Genomic DNA, 27396 nt, shown 5'->3' on the forward strand with positions numbered 1-27396 from the left:
AGCCTTCCTGCAGGATCCCTTCGGCTACTGGAAGGCAGCTCTAAGGTCACTCCAGAGTCTTCTCTTCTCCAGGCTGAACAGCCCCAGTTCCCATTGGTCCCATCTTACCCATTACTAATTAGTTTAATATTAATTTCAGTAATTCTTTAGCATTTTAGTAATTATTTACATTTCTGTCTAGCAGTTTCAGTAATTATTTCACTTTGTATTTAGCCACAATAACTGCTGAAGTTATCTTGGCTACCTTAACAATGTCAGTAACTCCCTTTAGGATAGCACTCAGTAGCTTGAAACTCCCAGATGTGGAATTCCCAACCCTTTCCCGCACAGAACTGGAATGAAAAGAAGTATCTGAGCTCCGTGTTGATTCATGTTTGCACACCAGGTAAGGAACCCAGTTCTGGGAGAGCGTTTATGGCGTTTTGCAGACAGAAACCTTTTCCTGCACACCAATATTTCACACAGCTGTGAGCCAAACCAAACCTTGCTGGTGCCTTACCTGGGAGCCTGTTCATGTTGACCCCTTGAGCAGAAAGTCCTATTCCCATATACCTGCAAAAAAACCACAAAGCAAACAGAAGATCAGTCAGGCACAGAACGGCCACAAGATTCCCTGCAGCAGAAATGCAGTGGTACAAAAAAAACCAAAACCCACTCCACACATCAGTTAAGGTCTGAAGGCTGAAAACACCAAAGGCTGTCCATGACTGTTAATCTTCTCCTGAATCCAAGACAAAAAGTCAGGCTACTTCAGTACCTGCCAACTCTGCCAGACACAGCTACAACTACTCCTGAGCACTTCATTGGGAGGAAAGGGCCACAGCTGGAGCTCCAGCCAGCTCTGGGCTACTCAGTACAAGAGACAGCAAACTGCTGGAAAGAGTCCCTTGAGGGCTACAAAGCTGCTGAGGAGCAAAGGCTGAGATCCCTGGGGCTGAGAGCCTGGAGAAGAGCAGCCCCAGAGGGGAGCTGAGCAATGCTCAGCAAGAGCTAAAGGACCTGTGGAGAGCAAGAGGCTGAGGACACACTCTGATCAGTGGTGCACAGGGACAGGACAATAGGCAGAGGGCACAAACTGGAACCCAGGAGGTTCCACCTGAGCAGGAGGAGAAACTTGTTTGGTGTGAGAGTGCTGAAGGCCTGGAGCAGGCTGCCCAGAGAGGTTGTGGAGTCTCCTTGTGTGGTGAGCTTCCAAGCCCCTCTGGCCACTGTGATCCTGGGCAAGCTGCTGTGGGTGCCTGGCTGGAGGTTGGACTGGATGATCCCTTCCAACCCCACTATGATGGGATTCTGTGACTGTAAAACAATCAGAAACTAAAGTTCTGGGCATTTTGCTTTTTTCCTACACTAGAAAAAACACTATTTCTACAGTGATTAACAAGAGAATAGCCACCTGAGGGCAGCCACAGTGTGCCAGAACAAATGTGTCTGGCCTAAGGTAGCGTCTCCAGCAGCTGCTGAGAGTGGACACAGAGGACAAGAGTAAAGACTTGTACTTCCCAAGAAGACCCTTTCTTTGCCCCATAGACTGGGGTCACAGTTCCCTCAGCAGGAGCTTGTCTGTCTGTATTTTCCCCCCCATTATCCTGATTGCTTTCTGAACCTTCAAAAGCACTTTGAAAAGGCAACACCCTGCAGCTCCACCACTCAGGCACTGGCCAGCCCAGCTTGGCACCTGGCACGTTTAGAACCAGAGGAGACAGAACAGAACTTCTCTGTGAGCTTTCTTAAGGATTCCCAAGCCCTCATTCACACCCCACTGCCCAGTGGTCTCCTCCAACAATCTGCTCAGTTGCTCCTCTTAAGGAAGCTCATCTATACCTCTTCATACCCTTGCTACATTCCCAGTTCTCTATCTCCTTTGAGCACGGGTGAGGAAGCAGAACTAGGAGCAGCAATCCCAGCCCCAGCACATGGTAGCTGTTACAGACAGTGGCCTAACCAGCTTCTCTGCTTCACTTTCTATTCTTCCCCCTCCTAGTCTCTATGATCCCATTTATTTTTTGACTGCAGATGAGAGCTGATCTGATTTTTCCATGGAACCAGGACATAAAGAACTTATCCTTGTGCTGAAGGAGGCAGCTCTGAGACCATTCTTCATTTCAAGCTTGGGTTGGTTATGCTCCGTGAGAATTGTTTCACATCTACCTGGCTTGAACAGTACCTTGAATTACCCTTGATGTAACAGCTCATTAGCTACATCATCAGCAAAAAAAATATCATCTTGTTATTAATATCACTTTCAGGTCATTCATTAAGGCAGTGAAGATCAGAGGTGTAGCAGATACCCCCATGGAAAGCCCCTGGTGCACCCCTGGCTGCAGGAAGCAAGACTCTCATTTCTCTGGCCTCCATCCTACCTACTAATTGTCTAAGCCATCCTTCAACCACAGCAGCTCCTTCACTTTATGCCACATTTCCTTCACCTTCCTCAAGAATTTTTGAGCCTGGAGCATGCCAAATGGCTTTTGCAGACCCAGGCTGACTGATCTGTACACGTTCAACAGGGCTGTAAGGCACGGCCAGGCTGCACAAGAGCTCTTGCTCCTCGCTGCACTGATGCACGTGCCCACAGTGTCCACTTGCACCATCTGTAATTCCCCTCAGAGCCTCTGGAACCACAAAAACAGCTCAGTTTGCTTTAAACAATTTTGAAGTGCAGTAACCTAAAAATGAGGAAGCTGAACAGCTACTGCTGGGCTCTTGGCTTCCTCCACCTGCTGCAGACAGCACAGAGCACATCTGAAAATGTTTCAGAATTTCATACAACAGTAGAATGGGTTGGGTTGGAAGTGACCTTAAAGATCACCCAGCTCCAACCCCCTGCCATGGAGACGGGCACCTCCCACCACTCCAGGTGGGAGGTCTGGCCTTAAACACCTCCAGGGAGGGGGCAGCCACAGCCTCCCTGGGCAGCCTGTTCCAGTGTTTCCCAACCCTCACTGCCAAGGATTTCTTCCTCATCTCCAGCCTCAATCTCCCCTCTGCCAGCTCAAAGTCATTGTCCCTCATCCTGGCACTCCCAGCCCTTGTCAAAAGTCCCTTATCAGCTCTCCTGCAGCCCCTTCAGGTACTGGAAGGCTGCTCTAAGGTTTCCCTGGAGCCTTCCCTTCCCCAGGCTCAATAGCCCCAACTCTCTCAGCCTGTCCCCACAGGGGAGGTTCTCCAGCCCTCTGATCACCTTTTATGGCCTCCTCTGGACCTGCTCCAGCAGCTCCATGTCCTTCTTAGAAGGGAAGGCAGTGCTCCAAATATACCAAAATACCCAACAGCAGCCAGCTGAGGAGCAGAAGATTTAAACCTCCTGCTGGCACTCAGAGAAAACAAATTTATCTCAGAAACTCTTGAGTCACTGAGGACAGATTCCAGAACATTTGGCTGGATTTAGAAGCATAAAGACAGATTTGTGAGGGTTTCCAAAATACCTAGGATGTGCACTATTATGTAGCAAATCTGATATTCTCTGGAGCAGGCCTAAAAGCCTGCAGCCTGTCTACAGAAAGAAGAGCTCAAGGTGCTCTGCTTGTTGAGCTAGGACCATGGAGACTCCAGTCCATCACAGCTTGGACACAGCAGCACAAGCAAATGCCCTGAGTTTCTTTTGCACAGCTCCAAGGCCCAGGGCACAGCTGAAACTTCCTGCAGATAGCAGCCTGGAAGCTTTCAGACTGACTGGCCCCACCCTGCAGATAATTCTCCTCACCCTGCCTGGTCATGATGCAAGCAGCTCCTCCAGCACCAACAGGGATCCTGTCACCTGTGCCCAGCGAGTTGTCAGCCAAAGGTCAGCTCACATCTGCCTGGCCTGCTCCTTCCAGGGAGGGATTAGAAGCTGCCAAGAGCCAACCTAACATCCCAAAGGTTTCAGCTGCCATGTGCTGCAGAGCAGCCAGGCAAGACATAAGGGAAGAGTGGAATGGGGAGGATTGCTAGAAAACCAGCCCTGCATGGTCTGCAGTGAGTCCTGAAGGAGCAAGCCCAGTGCAGAAAACCAGCACTGCTCCTAAAGACACAGAAACTGGGCAGAGACAAGGCCAGGCCCTTGGGCATCCATCCCAAAAGCTACACCTGTCCTGTAGAGGACTATAAGCACGACAGAAATTATTCTCTAGACTATCTACTACTCAGGAACTCACAGTGGTGGGATTGGGAGCTCCAGTTGAGTGGCTGGACTGGAAGATCTCCAAGGTATCACAGTATCACAGTATAACCAAGGTTGGAAGAGACCCCAAGGATCATCAAGTCCAACCTGTCCCACCAGACCTCACAACTAGACCATGGCATCAAGTGCCACATCCAATCTCCCCTTGAACACCTCGAGGGATGAGGACTCCACCACCTCCCTGGGCAGCCCATTCCAATGACGAATGACTCGCTCAGTGAAGAACTTTTTCCTCACTTCGAGTCTAAACCTCCCCTGGCACAGCTTGAGACTGTGTCCCCTTGTTCTGGTGCTGGTTGCCTGGGAGAAGAGACCAACCCCTTCCTGGCTACAACCACCTTTCAGGTAGTTGTAGAGAGCAATGAGGTCACCCCTGAGCCTCCTCTTCTCCAGGCTAAACAATCCCAGCTCCCTCAGCCTCTCCTCATAGGGCTGTGCTCGAGGCCTCTCCCCAGCCTCGTTGCCCTTCTCTGGACACCTTCAAGTCTCTCAATGTCCTTCTGAAACTGAGGGGCCCAGAACTGGACACAGTACTCAAGGTGTGGCCTAACCAATGCAGAGTCCAGGGGCACAATGACCTCCCTGCTCCTGCTGGCCACACTATTCCTAATACAGGCCAGGATGCCATTGGCCCTCTTGGCCACCTGGGCACACTGCTGGCTCATGTTTAGGTGGCTGTCAATCAGCACCCCCAGGTCCCTCTCTGTTTGGCAGCTCTCAGCCACCCTGACCCCAGCCTGTAGCTCTGCATGGGGTTGCTGTGGCCAAAGTGCAGCACCCGGCACTTGGACTTGTTGAATGCCATCCCATTGGACTCTGCCCATCTGTCCAGTCGGTCAAGGTCCCTCTGCAGAGCCTTTCTACCCTCTGACTAACATCTGCTCCCAGCTTGGTGTCATCTGCAAACTTGCTGATGACTGACTCAACCCCCTCATCCATATCATCAATGAAGATGTTAAAGAGGATGGGGCCCAGCACTGATCCCTGGGGGACGCCACTGGTGCCTGGCTGCCAGCCGGATGTGGCACCATTCACCACCACTCTCTGGGCTCAGCCTCCAGCCAGTTCCTAACCCAGCACAGAGTGTTGCTGTCCAAGCCACGAGCTGACAGCTTAGCCAGCAGTCTGCTGTGGGGGACGGTGTCAAAGGCCTTGCTGAAGTCCAGGTAGACTACACCCACAGGCTTCCCCACGTCCACCAGACAGGTCACATGATCATAGAAGGAGATCAGGTTGGAGAGGCAGGACCTGCCCTTCCTAAATCCATGTTGGCTGGACCTGAGCCCTTGGCCATCCTTCAGGTGCGCAGTTACTGCCGCCAGGATAATCTGTTCCATCACGTTCCCTGGCACTGAGGTCAGGCTGACTGGCCTGGAGTTTCCAGGTTCCTCCATCCGACCCTTCTTGTGGATGGGGACCACAGTGGCCAGTTTCAGTCATCTGGGACCTCTCCAGTGAGCCAGGACTGGAGGAAAATGATGGAGAGTGGCACGGCCAGCTCACCTTCTTAACCTCAATTTTTACTAGCAGGAAAGAACGTCTACCAGACAGCTGGCCTGCAGAGCTGGCAGAAGGAGCCAGGGAGCACCATAGTTTCCCTGTGTTCCATAAGCAAGTGATCGGAGCTCTCCTCAGCAGCTTAGACCCCCACAAGTCCATGGGACCAGATGGAATCCATCCTAGGGTGCTGAGAGAGCTGGCAGATGAGCTGGCCAAGCCGCTCTCCATCATTTTCCTCCAGTCCTGGCTCACTGGAGAGGTCCCAGATGACTGGAAGCTGGCCAACGTGGTACCCATCCACAAGAAGGGCCGGTTGGATGAGCCAGGGAATTACAGGCCTGTCAGCCTGACCTCAGTGCCAGGAAAGATTATGGAACAGGTCATCCTGAGTGCAATCACACAACACTTAGAGGATGGCCAAGGGATCAGGCCCAGCCAGCATGGGTTTAGGAAGGGCAGGTCCTGCCTGACCAACCTGATCTCCTTCTATGATCAGGTGACCCGCCTGGTGGATGTGGGGAGGCCTGTGGATGTAGTCTACCTGGACCTCAGCAAGGCCTTTGACACCGTTCCCCACAGCAAACTCCTGGCCAAGCTGTCAGCCCATGGCTTGGATGGGAGCACACTGCGATGGGTTAGGAACTGGCTGGAGGGCCGAGCCCAGAGAGTGGTGGTGAATGGTGCCACATCCAGCTGGCAGCCAGGCACTAGTGGTGTGCCCCAGGGATCAGTGCTGGGCCCCATGCTCTTTAACATCTTTATTGATGATCTGGATGAGGGCATCGAGTCCATCATCAGTAAATTTGCTGACGACACCAAGCTGGGGGCAGGAGTTGAGCTGCTGGAGGGTAGAGAGGCTCTGCAGAGGGACCTCGACAGGCTGGGCAGAGGGGCAGAGGCCAAGGGCAGGAGATTGAACACATCCAAGTGCCGGGTTCTGCACATTGGCCACAGCAACCCCATGCAGAGCTACAGGCTGGGGTCAGAGTGGCTAGAGAGCAGTCAGGCTGAGAGGGACCTGGGGGTGCTGGTCGACGGTAGACTGAACATGAGCCTGCAGTGTGCCCAGGCAGCTAAGAGGGCCAATGGCATCCTGGCCTGCATCAGGAACAGTGTGGCCAGCAGGAGCAGGGAGGTCATTCTGCCCCTGTACACTGCACTGGTTAGGCCGCACCTCGAGTACTGTGTCCAGTTCTGGGCCCCTCAGTTTAGGAAGGAGGTTGACTTGCTGGGACGAGTCCAGAGAAGAGCAACAAAGTTGGTGAGGGGTTTGGAACATAAGCCCTACGAGGAGAGGCTGAGGGAGCTGGGGTTGCTTAGCCTGGAGAAGAGGAGACTGAGGGGTGACCTTATTACTCTCTACAACTACCTGAAGGGAGGTTGTAGACAGACGGATGTTGGTCTCTTCTCCCAGGCAAGCAGTACCAGAACAAGAGGACACAGTCTCAGGCTGCGCCAGGGGAGGTTCAGGCTGGATGTTAGAAAAAAGTTCTATACAGAAAGAGTGATTGCACATTGGAATGGGCTGCCTGGGGAGGTGGTGGAGTCGCCATCACTGGAGGTTTTTAGGAGAAGACTTGACAGGGTGCTTGGTGCCGTGGGTTAGTTGTTTGGGCGGTGTTGGATTGGTTGATGGGTTGGACGCGATGATCTTGAAGGTCTCTTCCAACCAGGTTTATTCTATGTATTCTATCTGCCAGCTCTCTCAGCACCCTAGGATGGATCCCATCCGGTCCCATGGACTTGTGGGTGTCCAAGTGGCTCAGCAGATCCCAAACTAATTCCTCATGGATTTCTGGGGCATTACACTGCTCCCCGACCCTATTACCCAGCTCAGGAGGCCACTTGTCCTGAACTCCTACCTTGCTGTTAAACATCGAGGCAAAGAAGGCGTTCAGGACCTCAGCCTTTTCCTCATCTTCAGTCACCGTGTTCCCCTCCAGGTCCAGTAAGGAGTGGAGGTTCTTCTTGCCCTTCTTTTTAGCATTGATATATTTGTAAAATTGCTTTTTATTATCTTTCACAGAGGTGGCCAGCTTCAGTTCCAACTGGGCCTTTGCCTCTCTAATTTTATTCCTACATAATTCCTACATTCCACTTCCTTAACCATACCTCAAGAAGCCTTCCCCTCCTTCCAAAGGTGATACAGCCTCTTTTTTTCCCTTAATTCCTCCAGGAGCTGCTTGCTCATCCAGGCCGGTCGCCTTCCCTGCCGGCTCATCTTTCGGCACATGGGGACCGCCAGTTCCTGTGCCTTCAAGAGCTCCTGTTTGAAGTAGGTCCAACCCTCCTGGACCCCTCGGTTCATGAGGGTTGGTACCCAGGGAACTTTACAAATAAGTTTCTTAAAGAAGCTGAAGTTTGCCCTCCTGCAGTCCAAGGTGAAGGTTCTGTTGGTTGTATCTTACAACTTCCCCAGTTCCATGGTTCTATCCTATGAAACAGGGTCTGTCTCTATTTATACTGAGGAGGGTACCATAACTGCTGGGACCTTTGTCAAACAGAGGCCAGAGGGGAAGACTGTGGGGTGTCTTTGGCCTAGGAGCTCTTTGAAATGCACCCAGGTGTAGATGTGACAGATGGCACCGTGGCAGTGACCAATCACTATCACACAGGGCACTGCTCTGATCTCATGTATCAGTGAAAGGGTTCAGCTTTTTAGGAAGAAGGATCAATTTCTGGGCTCCACTTCCCAATTAGGTTAGAAAATATAGCTGCAAAACACCCCTGCCCCAGGACCTTCCAGTACTGATGACTGCCATGAGAAGGACAAAAGCAAACTTTGGAGCACTATGAGCAAATGGGCACTGCTGGAATGCAGAGAGGTTTTGACACTGCGCCCAGTCTGGCCCTGCTACAAGTGGGGGGCCGAACTGCATGATCTACAGAGACCCCTTCCAACCTGAACTACTCACTTGTGGTGGTTTTAGGCTATGCCTTTAAAATTTCATTATAGATTTTAAGCAGAAAAGTAGAAACATATAAATAAATCACTATTGGGTATAAAACAGAAAACTAAAGATAATTCTAAACAATTTCATTGGAGAACTATCTGCTATAAGACTGGCTGTACCAAAACAGCTCTCTGCTCCTTTCTCCATTTTGGACAGGGGGTGGGGGGCAGAGAGACAGCTCTCCTGGTCTTTGACCAGGGGGAGTTTTGTGTTGTTTACATAGGAAACAGGTAGGCCAGAATTCAAATGCTCATTTTGACTCCCACCAGAAGGGTGATCAAATGGAAAAAGAAATTTGGTGCTATTTACATATTGTCAATCCTGTATATTTTGTACATATTCATTGCATTCCATTGTAGATTGTCGTTTTGCCTGTAAATACAGCTTCATTTGCTTCCAGCTGAGTTAGTCTGGCAAAGTTAATGTTGAGGGGGAAATTTCAACCCACCACATTACAAAAAAATAACTGGCACCCAATGTGAGATACAATTTTCATCTGTTAGAAACGGACGTCCTCTAAGGAGGCCATTCCAAAACAGGTCAAACCAAAACAGACAACAGAGGCAATCACGTGGGAGTTATTTGGATAACTCTGCGTGATCAGTTTGGTGAGAACATGAACAGATGGGACGGTCAACCAACTTCTGATCTTCTCAGGAGATTAAGGGAACCGCTGAGTGGCAGAGCAATACCAGAAGGATGGCTGTTTCTTCCACAGTTTCCCAGGACAACTCTCATAGCTCCAACAGTGATTCCAACTCTGACACTAGAAGGTGACATTAATTTAACTGGTCAACAGTGGAAGAAGCATCCTGTTGTGACAGGACCTGACGCACCTTGTATTTTGGGAATTGATTTTCTGAGAGAAGGGCGTTTCAAAGACCCTAAAGGTTACAAATGGGCTTTTGGAGTAGCTTCTGTAGAAATTGATGGAGGAAAATTGAAGTTGTCCATTAGACCTGACCTTTTTGATGAATCTGCAGTTGTGCAACAACATGAGATAGAGGATGTGTGTGGTGGTTCAGGCTGGGTGCTGGCCCAGATGCCACTGCACAGACCACACCTGGGAGGTCCCAAAAGGGTCCAGCCCACTGGGTGGTCACAGCAAACCAGGTATTTCAGCCAGAATTCTCTGCTCCTCTATAAAACATCCACACAGGCTCCCTACTTCCTCCTTTTGCCCCCTGCTGCTGCCTAAGTAAAATGGCATGAGTTGCCTCCCTTGGGCCTGCCCAGGCCCAAGGCAAGTTTGGGGTGGGGTTTGGGTGTGTCCCCAGGTGGGGATGGGACATTCTTGGGTATGTTCTGGGATATCTCTCTCTTGTCACAGTGCTTGTGGTTCTCTGTAGAACTTTCATTGTTGTTTTTTTTGTTTTTCCATTTAATCTTTCCACCATTTTTGCAATCCATTTGTCTGAGTTGTTATTTTTGCCTGTGGTGGGAGAATTGGTCTCCCAAACCACGACAATCATGGTGTAGCCAGGCCAGGAGTTGGTTGCTGTGGCAAACTGCAGATTGGATTGCAAAAGAGGGAGAGTTTAAAGTCAGATGTGGGGCATTGCTGATTTGGAAGTTGGGGCTCAAGCTTTCTTGTCGGGGCGACTGTGTGAACTCCTGTGGACTCCAGAAGGACACCTGGTGCGTGGCTGATGGCATGGAAGTCCCTCCTGTTGCTTGGGAACAGCGAGGGGTGGCTCTTTCTGTGACTTTCTGCTCAAGATAGCTTAAGAATGCTCAGGGTACCCTAAGAAGGCGAGACTTGCCTTTTCATCCTTGTTCTCTGTGGAGCGGCAGTGTGGCCGTTTGACGCTGTGCCTTTAAGGAAGGGGCACACTGGCTAAATGTTTGTAAAATATTTTGGTAGTCTAAACGAATTTAATTGGTAGAATTGTGGGAGGTGAGATTGTTAGACCCAGGGTAGCTGGGACTTTCTCTCAGTCTTCCTTCCTTCACTGTCCCTCTCGGCTGGATCTGATTCTGGGATTCTGGCCAACTAAGATAAGATACTAACTCCCTGTGCCAGGCCTTTCTTCCTTTCCTGCCCTGTTAACCGTCCACATCTCTTTTCTACCTCTTTTGGGGGAGAAGGGAGGTAGGGGGGTGAAGGGGGCACAGGGGGAAGCCCCCTCTGTGGGGGGTCTGGTTTCTGGTTGAGTTTATTTGCTGTATATCCCTGTATATATTGTAAAATACCTGTATTTGTTGTGTTACATAGAATCTGTTTCCTTGTAAAATATAATCTCATTTCTCCGACTGGGTTTAGCCGTGGTCTCTTTCTCAGTGGGGGAGGGAAAGCAGAGCCTTTCCTTTCAAACCACCACAGGCAGGGAGCAAAGTGGAGGAGGGGCAGCGGCAAGCAGAGCGAGGTCGGCCCGCTGCCGCTGTGGGGGAGGACCACCCGCAGTGAGCGGACAAGCAATGGCTCCTGAAACCCGAAAAGGCTAGCAGGGACTTCAGCTGGAAAGCCGTTCTCAAAAGCTGAGAATGCGCTCGTGGCTTTGGCTGAAATAACCATTTGGATGCCCAAAGGGGTGGAGGTGACTTTGATTCTGCATCGCAGCGACAGAGATGGCAGGGGCCGGGCCAGGCAGCGTTCAAGCAGCGGCGGCACCGCCCGAGCCGGGCTGCGTTCAGGCGGCGGCGGCAGCTGTAAATCTTCCCCTGGTCTTTCAGACATATTCCAAAAAGGGCACCTAGCACCTGGCTCCGCCTCCCCTCTTCTCAGCGAGCTGTGCTGCAGCCACTCCCTCTTCCAGGGGAGGGCTGTGAACTGGATGCGGTGATGCCTCGGTACACAAACACCCCGTGGGGGGGCGATGTGCCTGTGATGTGCATTTGTGTAGCTTCGGACCGCGGCTGGAAGCGGTCGGCTGCAGCTTCCTGGAGGGATGGAAAAAGCGGTCATGGAGCCTGATTGCTCTGACTGGTTTGCCCCAGGGGTGGAAAAAAAAGCCACTGAGTAAATGTAAATGTGAATAAGGGCTCGGCTGAGAAGTTGTGAGGTTCTTCCAGGTGACCAGGGTGTCCCAATGAGTCCACAAAGAATTCACACTGCAGAAGAATGACTGCGTTGCTGGGAGGTTGCATCATATGAGGAAGAAGAACTGGAATGGACTGATACTTGAGCCTGAATGAGAGACTGTGTGGAAGGACGACCAGATGAAGACATGGACTGTTGCTAGACATGTCATCAGAAGAGTTCTAACTTGATGATATGTTTTGGGTGCAGGGATTATGGTATGGAATAAGGGGTGGCATGTGGTGGTTTAGGCTGGGTGCTGGCCCAGATGCCACTGCATAGACCATACTGGGAGGTCCCAAAAGGGTCCAGCCCACTGGGTGGTCACAGCAAACCAGGTATTTCAGCCAGAATTCCCTGCTCCTCTATAAAACATCCACGTGGGCTCCCTACTTCCTCTTTTTGCCCCCCACTGCTGCCTAGGTAAAATGGCGTGAGTTGCCTCCCTTGGGCCTGCCCAGGCCCAAGGCTGGGTTGGGGTGAGAAAGAGCCCTGGGCTGGGGGGGGGGGGGTTGGGTGTATCCCCAGGTGGGGATGAGACGTTCTTAGGTATGTTCTGGGATCTCTCTCTCTCTTGTCACAGTGCCTGTGGTTCTCTGTAAAACTTTCACTGTTTTTTGTTTTCCCATTTACACTTTCCACCTTTTTTGCAAGCCGTTGGTCTGAGTCGTTATTTTTGCCCGTGGTGGGAGAATTGGTCTCCCAAACCACAACAATGTGAAACTGCTGGTTGCTGCTCAAACTGTGCATCATATGCAATACAGAACCAACCATGACTCTTCGGTGTCCATTCATAACTTGATTCATCAATTGGAAGGTCAGAAGGTCATCAGCAAAACTCATTCCCCTTTCAACAGTGCATTTTAGCCTGAGCAAAAGCCAAGTGGAGACTGGCATCTGACAGTTGACTTCCATGCCTATGAGTGCAGCAGTACCAGACATGATGGAACTCCAGTATGAGCTGGAATCCAAGGAGGCCAAATGGTTATGCTACCATAGACATTGCTAATGCATTCTTCTCTATTCCCATAGCAGAGGAATGCAGGCCTCAGTTTGCCTTTACCAGGAGATCACTGATAACTTAGCTTCAGGACAGCTTTGCTAACAAGCAGCAAACTCTTGGTTAGATGTGCAGGGTAGGGACAGAACCCAGCAAAGACAGAACTTCCTGAGGCACAGACATGGACCACACACCGAGTTCTGATATGATCACACCAGCTGAATCCAGCTTTCTTCCAGTCATCAAGAGCAGATCATCCAGGACAGACTGGTTCCTGCCCCACAGAACAAACCTGAGCTCACAACCAAATCATGCCAGGACAGCTTCAGCCAGGTAACGTTCTAGAAGCAAAGATGGGCATCTGGGAAGCTCCTGGCTTTTCCAAGCCTTCATAAGAAGCTCTCCTCAATCACCTCTCCTTTTTTAAAGACTCTCCAGCTTGCTTTCCTTTCTGGATGTTTTGAGAGAGAAAGAGACTCCTTTAACATTTCAGACCTTGAGCCATAGGTCCTTCAAGTCATTTCAGTCACCCCTCTTGGTTTTCTAAACTTAAAGGTGTGACCTTTCCATTTTTCTCATCCAATAAAATTTCAGCTTTTGGAGGCTGTATTCCTGCCCTCTCCAACACTTGTGCCTGATTCTGTCGACTTTCAGGTCACTTTGAATCTCTCCACCAGCTCACACACTTGTATTGTGATTCTCCAGTAAGACATCTCCTTAACTAGTCATCAAATCCTTCAGGATGGAAAAGACTGATAATCAAAGAACCACACAACTGGTGATGTTGGAAGAGAGCTTGGAGATCACCACATGCAGCCACTCACCCAGAGCTCACAGTCCCACCTCAGCTGCTGAGCCACTGTGCCTCATCCCTCAGCACCACATCCAGACAGCTTTTAAACCCCTCCAGGCATGGGGACTGCACTACCTCCCTGGGCAGCCTGGGACAGTGCCTGACAACCCTTGCTCATGTCCAAACTGAACCTCTTCTGGCGCAGTCCAGTTCTGGGCCCCTCAGTTTAGGAAGGACATCGAGACACTTGAAGGTGTCCAGAGAAGGGCAACAAGGCTGGGGAGAGGCCTCAAGCACAGCCCTGTGAGGAGAGGCTGAGGGAGCTGGGGTTGCTTAGCCTGGAGAAGAGGAGGCTCAGGGGTGACCTCATTGCTCTCTACAACTACCTGAAAGGTAGTTGTAGGCAGGAAGGGGTTGGTCTCTTCTCCCAGGCAACCAGCACCAGAACAAGAGGACACAGTCTCAAGCTGTGCCAGGGGAAGTTTAGGCTCAAGGTGAGGAGAAAGTTCTTCACTGAGAGTCATTTGTCATTGGGATGTGCTGCCCAGGGAGGTGGTGGAGTCACCGTCCCTGGAGGTGCTCAAGAGGGGATTGAATGTGGCACTTGGTGCCATGGTCTAGTCATGAGGTCTGTGGAGACAGGCTGGACTCGATGATCTTTGAGGTCTCTTCCAACCTTGGTGATACTGTGATACAGTCTGAGGCCATTTCCTCTCTTTCTGCATGAGAGAAGAGCCCAACCCCACCTGGCTCCAGCATCCTCTCAGGGAGCTGTAAAGAACAATGAGGTCTCCCGTCAGTCACCTCTTCTCCACACTATAAACACCCCCAGCTCCTTCAGCTGCTCTTCCCCAGCCCTGCTCTCCAGACCCTTCTCCAGCTTTGTTGCCCTTCTCTTGACCTGCTCCAGCCCTTCAGTGTCCTTCTTGGAGTGAGGGGCCCAGAACTGACCCCAGGATTCAGAAAGAGCAAGAACATGACCACAAGCCTTCCTGGTTCCCAACATTTTACTCTTCAACTTCTCTTCACCTCTAAAGTGTAAGACAAACTTTAGAACAAGACCATAATGACTGCAGAACTGTGCAGAGAATTTGAAGACAGCCTAAAATAAATCTCCACAGATCTGCAGGCCTATGATAAAGAAGACTCTCCCACCATGCTGGGACCTTCACCAGTGAAAATCACCAGCTGTGAACAACATGAGGTTCAACGAGGCCAAGGGCAAGCTCCTGTCCCTGTGTCAGGACAACCTCCAGTATAAACCCAGGCTGGGGCTGGAGAGCAGCTCTGAGGAGAAGGACTTGGGGCTGCTGGGAGTGCAAAGCTGGAGATGAGCTGGCACTGAGCACTGCCAGCCCAGCCCCAGCCTGTCCTGGGCTGATCCCCAGCAGTGTGGGCAGCAGGGGCAGGGAGGGAATTCTGCCCCTCTGCTGTACTCTGCTGAGATCCCCCCTGCAGTGCTGGGGCAGCTCTGGAGTCCACAGCAGAGACATGGACCTGGTGGAGCAGGGCCAGAGGAGGCCATAGCAATACTGGGAGGGCTGGAAGGGCTCTGCTGTGAGGCCAGGCTGTGAGAGTTGGGCTTGGTGAGCCTGGAAAGGAGAAGGCTCCAGGGAGACCTTCTGGTGGCAGTGCTGAAAGGGATGCTAAGAAAGCTGGGACAGAGTTTGGAGCAGGGCCTGTTGTGCCAGGCCAAGGGGGGATGGTTTGAACTGAACAAGGGAGATTGAGAGTGGTGGTTGGAGCTGGTGATCTCAAAGGCCTCTTCCAACCTCAGCAGTTCCATGGCTCTCTGATTCTAACACACCCAGCACACTGGTGGCACTTCAGAGCTTTCAGTCTCTCATGCAAAGCTCTGACTTGTTTTTCTCATTGTCTGAGGTGGGCCCTGACTTGATGCCAGGTTCAGAGGGTGGTGAGGAATGATAACCCCTATCAGTTCACCACCTGGAGCCACACCATCCCTGCTTCACTGCAGAGGGGGTGGGGGCTTTGTAAGGCAGTGAGAAAGTTCTGTGACAGGAAATTCCCTGGGGCACAGAAAGATGCAGTGTGTCCCACCCCTCAGCCAAAGCATTGACATTTTGGAACCACTTGCTAATGAAGTTTAATGAACCTCTGGAGAGGAACAGACTCTGGTTTGATTCATGGATATTGTGCTTCAGAAACGGCACTGCCAGGCTCCAGCAGGAGTGCCCATTCCCAATGCAGAGGTCAGGACAGACAAATAATGCAAGGCTGAAAAGAAGAAGATAAAGGCAAGAAGTGAAGTTCTGAAGAGCTCACCAAGAACAACCACAAGTGTGAGGACACCCAGCAGTGCCACTGCATATTGCCCCTGCAGACAGCAGAGATGCTCTCACAGTCCAAGAGCATGGAAGAGCTGAGTGAGCAGAAGGAGAGGAGGGGGCTGCCAGCTGGTAACCGACACATGTGCTTGGGCTGGTGATCAGCAAACACTGACAGAAAATCACATCTGGTCTCACTGGATCCCCAGCTTCACAGAGAGCATCAGGCTGGAAGGGCCCTTCAAGAGGGCATCTTGCCCAGACCTGCTGCAGGCAGCCAGGGACACCTCCAGCTAGAGCAGGCCAGCCAGGGACACCTCCAGCCTGGCCTTGAATGTCTCCAGCTCCCTTCCAATTTCAGAATCACATTCAACTGTTATCTGTCAGCTGTGGGAAGGGTCGTACCTGTCCTTTTTCTGTGTTACCTTCAGGAAGGGAAAAGACTGATGATGTGGTTAGCAATGTGTGTGAAGACACTGAAAGGCAGAGAACACAGAGCAGTTAACAGCTGGTGTGAGCACCATGGGGAAAAAAAAACCAACTCACCAGGCCAAAATCACTGCTGCGATCTGAGCAGAATAACCAGCTTCTCCATCTGCTAGAACCATCACATCCAAGAGGATCATGAACCCTGCAGTACACTGTGGCCAGAGCCACCTGTATCAGAAGTTAAGGTGTCCCACCAGGTTGCTCATCCAGCCTGGCCTTGAACACCTCCAGGGAGGGGATAGCCACAGCCTCCCTGGGCAGTCTGTGCCAGTCTCTCCCCGCCTCACTGCCAACAATTTTTTCCTCATGTCCAGTCTCAATCTCCCCTCTCCCAGCTCAAAGCCATTGTCCCTCATCCTGGCACTCTCAGCCCTTGTCAAAGGTCCCTCCCCACCTCTCCTGGAGCCCTTCAGGTACTTGAAGGCTGCTCTAAGGTCTCCCTGAAGCCTTCTCTTCTCCAGGCTCAACAGCCCCAACTCTCCCAGCCTGTCCCCACAGGGAAGGTTCACCAGCCCTATGAGCATCCTTATGGCCTCCTCTGGACCCTCTCCAGCAGCTCCAGGTCCTTCTTGTGCTGGGGGCCCCAGAACTGGAGGCAGTGCTGCAGGTGGGGTCTGAGCAGAGCACAGCAGGAGTCAGGCTTCACACTGGATGACAAACTCTTTAGCAGTTTATTATCTCAGTGAAGGAAAAAAAGCTTCCCCTCCATCAGAGCTCTGCAGCCTCTGCAACTGAATCACCCAGCAGAGAACACTCTCCAAGCCCAGAACACCTGAACTCATTCTCATTATTCCATGATTTGATCTATTAACTGCAAACATATTCTGCAGGACCAACCCAGACCCATCTGGCACACATCTTCTAAACACTGCCAGTCCTTTGGCTACTTTTCTTTTGCCATGTTTCTACCTTTTCTGTAACATACAGTGAGAAACAGTAAAAGAAGGGAGAAAAGAGAGAAAACAAACCAACCAACCACCCAACCCTGGTGTTCTTCTTAACTACACACAATCTCATAACTCTAACTGGACAAAGAAAGAAAAAAGAAAAGCTAACAGAGAAACAAAGAAGTTATCAGAGCCTGGAATCTAGGAGAGCTCAAATTACAGACACAGAAAGGCCCCCAAGCACAGCACCACAAAGGGAAGAGGCTGCACAGCACCATCTCCTCCCATTTGTTTGCTAATTTCACAATGATGTCAATCAGAAACTGCTGTTCTTCCACCCAGCACTGTGCTCAGGACACTGCTGTAAGCTTCACTTCCCCGTGTGAAACCAAAGCCACCAGAGCCCCAGCTACCGACCGCGGATCAGAAATGCCAACCTGACTCTGAAAAAGCTGCTCCCATATTGCTCCCTTTCAGCAGAATGACAACACAGAAGAGCAGCTTGTGTGAGGTGTCACCAGCTGACTGAAGCCTCCTCAGCAAATCAGGGTCTCCATACTCCAGAGCAGCAAAGCTCAACCAGTGGCAAGACTGTTTTCAAGTGAGAACAAGGCCAGAAGGGTTTACTGCACCAGTCTGGGAGGGTATTTGTGTTAGTGAAGGTCTGCGGGACAGCACAAATTCAAGCAGACAGAGCTGCAAAGAGAACAAGCTCTGCCTTGTGCTGGGTTTGGGATTCTTGGAAACCAGGATGGGGGGAAAATTTTAAAAGGGAAATCAATTATTTACAGGCTTATCAGATATAAATAAGGGATGACACAGCATGTGCAGCCACTAGAGATCCTCAGCTGTGCTAGAATGTCCCTTAGCCTTCCCCCACCCACATCCAGCCATATATGACGCAAGGTATCAGCAGCAGCTGCTGGAGGCACACACAGAGCCATGCCTGACAGCCACCGACCTCAGGCTGCCTATCAGCATCTGGAAGCCATGAGAGCACAGGAGTGAAAGGCTTTGCAGAGAGCAATCACACTCCCCATGCGCTGGGGGACATGGAAAGTTGGCAGGGGAGCAAGAGGGGGGCAGAGCACTTGTTACTGATGGAAAAGCTGTTGACCTTTGCTTTTCTTGTCCAGCCAGAGAAGCTAAGATGGTTTTAAATCTGGGATATGGGATGAAAGTTACAGGAATAACAAACAAACTACGCTATGGACCAAGCTAGATGGACCCTCTGGCTGCTCTCCTCAGAGTACTCTCTCAGAAAAACACCCCTGGCCTAAGCCAGTGCTACCCAGCAGCCCTGGACAACAGGCTGCAAATCTTGAAACAAGAAAGTGCTGGAAGGATACCAACACATCCTGGTGTCCATGTCCTTCCACCCTCCACCTTCTGCCCTTCTGGGTCTCCTCTTCCCCACTTAACACACAGAAAAGAGCTGGGCAGAAGACAGACTTTTCCTCATAAGAGTGGCTAAGCACCAGAGCAGGATGCCCAGAGCCTGGGACATCTTCGTCTCCAGATCTGCCTGGGCAAGGCCCTGGATTTCCTGACAACTTTCAGAGTTACTTTTGCTTTGGGCAGGAGGATGAAGAGGGAAGGTCCCAAGGTCCCTGCCGGTGCAAACATCTTGCCAAAGAGTGATCCAGCAAAAGGACAGCTAATGACCCAGCTCATTAAGCCGTCACTAGTGCCGGCACAGAGGAAAGGTTTAAGAAAGAACTAAATGCTGGCAGGCAGAAAAGCCAGGCTGGCCTTCAGCAGCCTTCCTTGGGCAGCTCAAAGTCCTCCTGAAAGTGCCCTCCTCCCCTGGCACAGAAGGCTGTGCCACTTGGCACCTCCTCTGCCTGCAGAGCATATAGAGCCACCCTGGGCAGGCAGCAGCAGGGTCTGTCACTGCCAGAGAGGTCAGGCTGGCTGCAGAATGCCAAGCCCAGCAGCTGCCCAGACCCAAACCAGCCCTAGGGAAGAGCCAGCAGCACCAAACCACCACTGCAACATAATCCACAGGCTGCTGGACCAGCTTCTCCTGCAGCAGCTCAGGAATGGAGGAGAGGCTGCAGCACAGCAGACTTCTGCTACAGTAAGGAGTCTGCACAGCCAGAGTCAGCCTCCAGAATGTCCTCCCCAGTCACACCCTACCAGAAGCCAGTGAGTGGCACAGGTGAAGGAAGCGTTGCCAGCATGACACCACCTACCTCACCCTGTGACAGAGGTGACCCATCCTGAGTCACAGCAGCCTGCCCTACCCTGATCCACTACTTCTTACCAACCAGAGCATCTCATGGGGAAACAGAAGCTGAGACATGCTGCGAAATGGACAGCACACAAAGAGGTATTTGAGGAAGAGAGGGCAAGGTGCCTCACAGGGAGTTAGGCCTGTGCTAGTGTAAACACCACCCTGCTCCAGGCAGCAGCTATTTGTGGCAACCCAGGAACAGAAGAGTCACAGCCACCTCTGCCAGCCTGCTCAGCTGAGGAATGCTGGAAGCAAGCCAGCCACAGAACCACAGAGAGGTTTGCACCAGCAGGGACCTTGGGACCTTCCTTCTTCATCCTCCTGCCCAAAGCAAAAGTAACTCTGAAAGTTGTCAGGAAATCCAGGGCCCAGCCCAAGCAGATCTGAAGATGGAGATGTCCCAGGCTCTGGGCATCCTGCTCTGGTGCTTAGCCACTGTCACAAGGAAAAGTCTTTCTTTTGCCCAGCTCTTTTCTGTGTGTTAAGTGGGGAAGAGGAGACCCAGGCAACTAAACTCCCCTCTGCTCTCTGAGGATAAGAACCACCTCCCCAAACAAAGGGTGGCACAAACAGCAGATCTGATTTGATGCCTTACCCTGCCTCCTTGGCAAGAGAGTTTTTCTGTGGTAGCCTGGCAGACTCCCCTACCCCAGGAAAAAAATGAGATAACAAAGCAAGCCCCCTACAAAACCCAAAGCCAGTCCATACACATGATCTTTGATCAGTAAAGACTAAAGCTACCAGGATGAGAGGTGACCACCATTCATCTGGAGCTCGCCCCTCTTGAGCCCAAAGTACTGCAGTTGTACCTCAGCACAGGAGCAGTGGAAGGTCCAAAGCCAAGGGAGGCTGTAAATTCTCAAAGGCTAAGTGCACAAAATGGACATTTTGCATGCTCTGCTCACTTCAAAACAGTCCTCAGTAAACCAGGCTAGATTTTACCAGTGCTGAGGCAGAAAAGTCTAGGGAGGTTTCCATAAATCATTTAATTTCCCTCTTTAACAACGGGACCTTTAGGGAGGAGGTGCACTAAAGGGCAGGGAAGAAAGCAGTGCAGAAGAGGAAGCTTTCCTGCCAGCTCTGGGTGCAAGGCCATGGCAGCCTAAGGCACCATGTGTCTGTGCTGCTGCATTCCCTCCTTGCGGGCTCTGCAAAAGGGAGCAGAGAATCCATCTGCCTTAGAACAGGGGGAGCTGAGGGGGTGTGCTCTGAGTGCCAGGACAGGGCTTAAATCACCTCAGCCCCATCAAAGTAGTAGAGGAGAGGAGTTAAAAAGCTGGCACTGATACCTCAGTTGTTTCTACAGCTCAGCTTCCACCACAACAGTGGTGTCCTGGCACTGTCTGATGCCAGCTCACGACCCCTCTTACCACAGTGTGTGACAGACAGGCATGTCCCTTCACAGAAGGCAAAAATCATCATGTGAGCTTCAGGCTCCTTGCACTCCCCAGAAGAAGCCACTAGGACAGCCTACCCCATTCCTTATTGTCACCTCAGCTCCTGTCCAGCATCTAAGCAGAGTGCAGAACACCAGGTGAACAATTCTGAGCACAGAGAGGTGCCAGCTTGGAGCAAAATCAAGCAGAACTCCTCAAAGCATGCTTCCTGAAATTCCTTCCACCAAAGTATCTTCTTTTGAAACCAAATCATTCACAGTTGAAACCTGAAGGCCAGCAGTGACACAACCTCCAGTAAGAAAAACAGTAACACCACATGGCCCTCACCATTCTGGTAAGCTAGAGAGCAGAGACTTCACAGCTGAAGCACCCATTCAGGAAACAAGCTCAGGAGGACTTCTCTCCCCTTGCCGAAGGGCTTCCAGCTGACTTCCAAGGGACATGCTTTGCCCCTTGGACCACTCAAAACCTTCCTTACATTCCCTCCAATCCCTGCTTTAGAATCCTGGACTTTTACTCCTTTAAACAGAGGGCAGCACAGTGATATAAACACTGGAGAGCTTCCCAAGAGGAGATGTCCCTGCTGCAGTTCACTTCTACAACATATGGGACTTCCAACAGGCAGATTCCAAGCTGTCACAGGTGAGGCACACAAAAGCACTTCCTCAAGTGACAGAGACAGGCAGCAGCTGCAATAAAAATTCACAAGTACAAACCCCCAGCCCCACAGTGTGTAAGAGAAGAACTGGAGCTCTCTCACCCAGCAAGAGAAGCACAAGGCACAGGAATGTGAGACATCAGAGAAGCTCCCAAATGCCCAGCACTGCCGTGAGCCAGAGCCCAGCTATCAGCATCTCCTGCTGGTACTGTCACAGTGTCAGTACCTGCAGCTGCAGCTCTGAGAGCACTCCGGGAGGGGAACCTCAGTGACAGAACACAGCCAAAGCAACAGCTGCAGGACAGAAAGCTCAGAGCGTGGGAAACAAGCAACAAGTTCTATTATCTGCCAGTAAGATGGAGATGGGAAGAGGGACAGTGCAGCACACTCAGAGAATCACAGAACCACAGAGGGGTTGGAAGGGAGCTCTGGAGATCACTAATTCCAACCCCTCTGCCAAAGCAGCATCACCTAGAGCAACACATCCAGGTGGGTTTGGAAAGTTTCCAGAGAAGAAGACTCCACAACCTCTCTGGGCAGCCTGCTCCAGAGCTCTGCACCCTCACACCAAAGAAATTTTTCTTCATGTTCACATGGAACCTCTTGGGCTCCAGTTTGTGCCCATTGCCCCTTGCTCTATCACAAGACACCATGGAACAGAGCCTGGCCCCTTCCCCTTGCCCCCCACCCTTGAGATATTTGTAAACACTGATCAGATTCCCCTCCCAGCCTTCTATTCTCCAGACTAAAGAGCCCAAGGGCTCTCAGCTCTTCCTCATCACACAGATATTCCAGTCCCTTCATCATCCTCCTAGCCTCCATTGGACTCTCCCCAGCAGTTCCCTGTCTCTCTTGAACTGAGGAGCTCAGAACTGGACACAGTACTCCAGCTGTGGTCTCACCAGATCTGAGTAGAGAGGCCAAAGAACCTTCCTTCACCTGCTGACCACACCTTTCTTAATGCACTCCAGAAGACCATTGGTCCTCTTGGCCACAATGGCACATTGCTGTGCCATGGAGAGCTTCTTGTTCACCAGGACTCTAAGGTCCTTCTCCATGTAGCTGCTTTCCAGCAGCTCAAGCCCAATTCAACAGCCTGCTGCAAGTCCCCCTACAAATAGGCTACTTCACAACTCTGCAAGGACAGCAAAACATTTCAGCAGTAAGAAGTCAGGACTTTGATGTGGCTTTCCCCCAAGATCCCTAAACCAGCCAGAGACAAAAGACAGTCCTGAAGGATTGGATTAAGTAACTGCCCCTCATACCCTGAGTGCCTGTCCCTTCTGTCTAGTCACACCTGTGACACTCATTCTTCAGCAAAAGGCCAAACACACCCAGAGCAGGCTGACACCTCTAGAACGACTAGAGATTAAATCCAGAGGGGCAGCAGAAACCCAGAGCTTGTCAGAAGTGTCCCTTCCCTGCATGCCCATCCCTCCTAACAGCCTCAAGATGGCTTTCAAGGACAGCCTGGGTTAGTTACACCTCGAATCAAAGTACTGCTCAACATGGTGACCACAGGGCTCCCTGAGAACCCACAGCCAGCCCAGCTCTCTGAGGTGCTTCTCATGCAACCACCAGGATCTGATGCCCTTTCATTTCTCCCACTCACCACTGTCCAAAGCAGAACAGAGTGACAGGGCAAACCCAGCCCCAGCAGGAGCCTACCACAGTAAATATTACCCTAAAAACATGACTGGGTCTGGAAAAGCATTCTGGTTCCAGCAGTCTCTCCCAAGCTTCCACAGCTGTTGCCTGTTATGATGAGGATTCTCATCCCATATTGATGAGAAGCTGAAGATAAGCTAGCACTGAGAGCTGCCAGCACAGCCCCAGCAGTGCCCTGGGCTATTCCCTAGCAGCATGGGCAGCAGGGGCAGGGAGGGGATTCTGCCCCTCTGCTGAGCTCTGCTGAGACCCCCCCCTGCAGTGCTGGGGCAGCTCTGGAATCCTCAGCACAGACAGGGACCTGCTGGAGCAGGGCCAGAGGAGGCCACCAAGATGATCCAGGGGCTGGAGAACCTCCCTTGTGGGGCCAGGCTGGGAGAGTTGGGGCTGTTCAGCCTGGAGAACAGAAGGCTCCAGGGAGACCTTAGAGCCTGAAGGGGCTCCCAGAAGAGCTGGGGAGGGACTTCTGACATGGGCTGGGAGTGCCAGGATGAGGGACAATGGCTTTGAGCTGGGACAGGGCAGATTGTGACCAGAGATGCAGAAGAAATTCTTGTCAGTGAGGATGGTGAGACACTGGAACAGGGCAGTTGTAGAGGCTCCAAGCCTGGAAGTGTTCAAGGCCAGGTTAGATGAGGCCCTGAGCAACCTGGTCTAGTGGGAGGTGTCCCTACACAAGGCAAGGAGGTTAGAACTAGATGTTCTTTGAGGTCTCTTCCAACCCAAACCACTCTGTGGTGCAAATTCAGGTCCAAATTCAGGTCCTAGACTAGAGCTGACAGAAGCACCACAGATTCCAGATGATATTCACAATCCTCTTACCTCCCTCTTGAGCATCTCTTCCTTGATCATATACATGGGCTTTTTAAAAAACAGCCTCAAAAGTCCTCCTTCCAGGTCTCCAGGACTGCTATGACCACTTGTCACCAAGCCAATGTCTCTCTTACAGTCCAAAATTAAGTTCAAGGTTCCTCCCTTCTCTCTCACTCTACCTCTGAGGTATCATAATTCCAGAAATCTGAGTCACCAGATGCAGCCAGCAAAGGGAAAACCTCTTTGAATTCAAATTGCACCCAAAGTTTCCCCAGCTGCCCCTATCAAAGGGTACCAAAAGCAGCTGTAGAAGCACCTCTGCTTCCAGGGCTTTCTCCCACATTCACAGCTGTCACCCAAGAGAATGCAGCCTCCCCATGATGTACCTGCCCCCAGCAGCCACGGGACCTCTAACCTCCCTTCTGGAAGGGAGATCAGAGCATATCAACAGCTGCTGAGCTGCAGGGGCACTTACCCATCTCTGCCTTTACTGACAATCTTCACCTCAAAGTAGTAAATGCCGCAGGCGGCAGGGATGGGGTGCGTGGCCCGGACTGAAGCAGCATCCTTGTGATTCTTACCATGACCTAGGAAAGAACACAAACGTTGAGTCCTGCTGGACCTGAGCTCTATGACCTCCACACAGTGGGGATCTGTTTCTACAGAAATCCAAGCACTGCAAGCACACCTTTCAGAGAACTGAAACGCACAACCCTGCATTGTCTCTACAAACAAGCCCTGAAGCCCCTCCTTTGTTCTCACAGCAAGTTCCTGACAACCTCTCACAGTTCCACCTCTCCCCCTCCACACACATAGAATCCAAAGACCAACATACACAACCCAAAAACAAAAAACCGATTACACAAGAGGGGAATGACATCAGTGTTTACTACCCAGGCAGGGTTCTCCACCGGGTGGGAAGGGAGAAGAGCCTCCAATAGAGAGCAAAAAAAACACCAGAGTGATTCCCCAAGTCCTACAAGTCTCCAGGATCTATTTTGTATAAACTAAAGGAGCCAAGGGCCCAGTTACGCAGCGTGTCGATGCCATCCGACTCCTTGGCCGGGTTTTAAGCAGGACGACAAAGTAAACAGCCGATACGGGGATACAGAAGCGCTGGGGCCAGAGCTGGTGCCACTGCAAAGCATTATATAAGGCAGCACAAGCCCGCCGTGGCACAAGCCCTCGGCTCCGGACCACCTGCGCTTCACAAACCCAGAAGAAGCCGGCGTGGGACTGGAGGCCGGCGACGAGACCCACGACAAATAGCCCGCTCCGCAGCCGGAGTTCGGCGGCCCCCGCTCTGCCCCCCGGCCCTACCACCCTTTCTTCCCTTCCCTGCGGCTGCCAGATCCATGGCCGCCCCAGGGCAGGGCGCGAAGCGGTCGGGCCCGAGGGTCGCTCCGCGTCGCTCCACGCCGAACGCAAACCCGAACCCCGCTGCCGCCGCCCTAGCCCCGGCACCTTTGTAGTGGACGCGGAGGTTGCCCTGCGAGAGGCCAATATAGTTGTACTTGTCCTTAGGGCTCCAGGAGCGCGGCAGCGGTGTCTCATCCTGGTTGACAGCAGGGTAGAGGCGGCGGAGGCGCTGGCTCAGCTCCTGCTCCTCGGGCGGGCACGGCAGCGCCGCATCCCCCCCATGCAGGCACCCCGCGTCCGCCATCTTGGATTGGCTTTGTGTCACCGGGCGGGGAGCGAGGCCCGGCTCCTGCCGCCAGCCAATGGGCGGCGAGCGTGGCCACAATGGGGCCGCGCTGCACGACGGGAAATGAAGTCCACGTTCCCTTGGTCTGCCTGCCTTATCAGTCCGCAGGGACTGCGACTCCCGTCAGGCCCCGCGCTCAAAGCCCCACCCTGCCCCTCGGCGCGCTGCACACTGGGAAACGCGTCCCCTCTCCTCTGGGTTCCAAAGAGCGACACTGCCCGTGGGACTCCCGTTCCCAGTGTGCCCCGCGGCAGAGGGGCTCTGAGGGGCCGCCTCGCTGCTGCCGGCGCCCGCCGGCCGCCTTCAATCAGGAACCGGTTTCAGCTGCTACGCCATGAGAAGAGAGTAGGGCCATTCCGGCTGGCTCACCCCGTGACAAGCCGCTGTGCAGAGCTAGCCTCTTGCCGGAGTGGGGCTGGGCCGCGCCGGGGCTGCTGCGGCCGGGGATCGAGGCCATTGCGTCAGGCGCTGCTGGGGCAGCTATGGCGGGGCGAGTGGGGTCCTGCGGGGAAGGGTTTCCATGACGACGGCTGTAAACAGCTCGGCCGCGGCGGCGTGGGGCGTATCAGCCCGGCAGGGAGAGCTGAACAGGCCTCTCCTCTCCCTTCCCACGGAGCAGAGCAGGCCCGGGGCGGCGGGACGCGGTTCCACGTGCGGAGAGCGCCCAAGGACTGCCCCGAGGCCTTCAGGACACTTCTGAAGAAGGGGCAGGCTCGCTCATACCGCAGCGAGGCACTCTGCTTAGCGTCTGAGAAGTCTGACGCTGGGGGGGTTGTGGCGACTGCTGACGGACACACCTGATGGAGACACTGAGAACCACCACTTCGGCTGATAACCCAGGTGGGTACTCCTAGGTGTCTAATATCCTGCAACCCAAGCACTTCTGCAGACTTCATTTTCTCTTCACTAATTAATTCAAATTCTCATTCCCAAAGAAATCCTGCAGTGGTGGGGAAAGAAAGTGTTACAAGAGAATGGTGAGAAACAGAGTGACCAATGGCAAGAGGCTTTGTAAACACGCTTATGTTTTGGGAATACCTTTTGCTGTCTTACCCAAGAGAACATTGCTTAATGCTTAGCAAAGCCTTCCCATAGCCCAGGTACAACACAGGGGTCTGATTTTTCTGCTGAGGACACCTTGGAGACTTTGCTCTGCAGAGCTTGCCACTTCACCAAATAGACAATAGCAGCTGTCCCATCCTGTTGCATGTCTTTAGTGTCCATGCTGGAACCTGAACTCCCATCAGCTCCACCTGAACAGTGTCATTTTTCTTCTGGAGCTGTGTCCTTCTCATTTGCTGTGTGTGCCTATCCCCAGGGAAGAGAAGACCTACACAGGAGGCATTTGGGATGGTACAGCAGAGATGGAGGGACAAAACACATTGTGCTAGCACTGTCTTTGTACTGGGTTCCATTTATGGGAGGCAAAAGAGCTCTCCCAATCTGGAGAACGTACCACCAAGTGTTTCGACCTCTCTCTTCTCAGCCCTACAGAGTGATCTTTGATTTCATAAGAGACCGCTTCAAGACCTACAAGCCCTTGCTGTCAGCTATAAAGGATGAAGTTCCTTTGGGCACGTTCTTGGACTTTAGTCTGTAGGGAAAAAAGTTCTTACTCACCAGTGGCATTCCCCAGGGCTCAGTGCTGGGGCCAGTTCTGTTCAGTGTCTGGATCAATGAGCTGCTCAAGGGCACTCTTGGGAAGTTTGCAGATGACACCAGTTTGGGTGGCAGGGTTGATCTGCTGGAGGGTAGGGAGGCCCTGCAGACCTGGCCAGGCTGGATCCATAGGCTGAGGCCAATGGGATGAGGTTCCACAAGGCCAAG

General features: G+C 52.1%; 1 protein-coding gene across 2 annotated transcripts in view; it reads right to left on the reverse strand.

Annotated features, from left to right (window-relative positions):
- Positions 1-25532, reverse strand: part of RANBP10 (RAN binding protein 10) — an 82997-nt gene extending 57465 nt beyond the window's left edge. For both annotated transcript variants that reach the window (XM_054169913.1, XM_054169911.1), the window contains exons 1-3: positions 25329-25532; positions 24340-24451; positions 500-552 (exon numbers count right to left, since the gene is read on the reverse strand). In XM_054169913.1, the coding sequence (XP_054025888.1) occupies positions 500-552; positions 24340-24451; positions 25329-25527 (364 nt within the window). In that variant the 5' untranslated portion in view covers positions 25528-25532. The remainder of the gene's footprint in view (positions 1-499; positions 553-24339; positions 24452-25328) is intronic.
- Between the last annotated feature and the right edge of the window lie 1864 nt (positions 25533-27396).

This window comes from Dryobates pubescens, chromosome 19 (assembly GCF_014839835.1).
Source record: "Dryobates pubescens isolate bDryPub1 chromosome 19, bDryPub1.pri, whole genome shotgun sequence".
NCBI classification, from domain to species: domain Eukaryota; kingdom Metazoa; phylum Chordata; class Aves; order Piciformes; family Picidae; genus Dryobates; species Dryobates pubescens.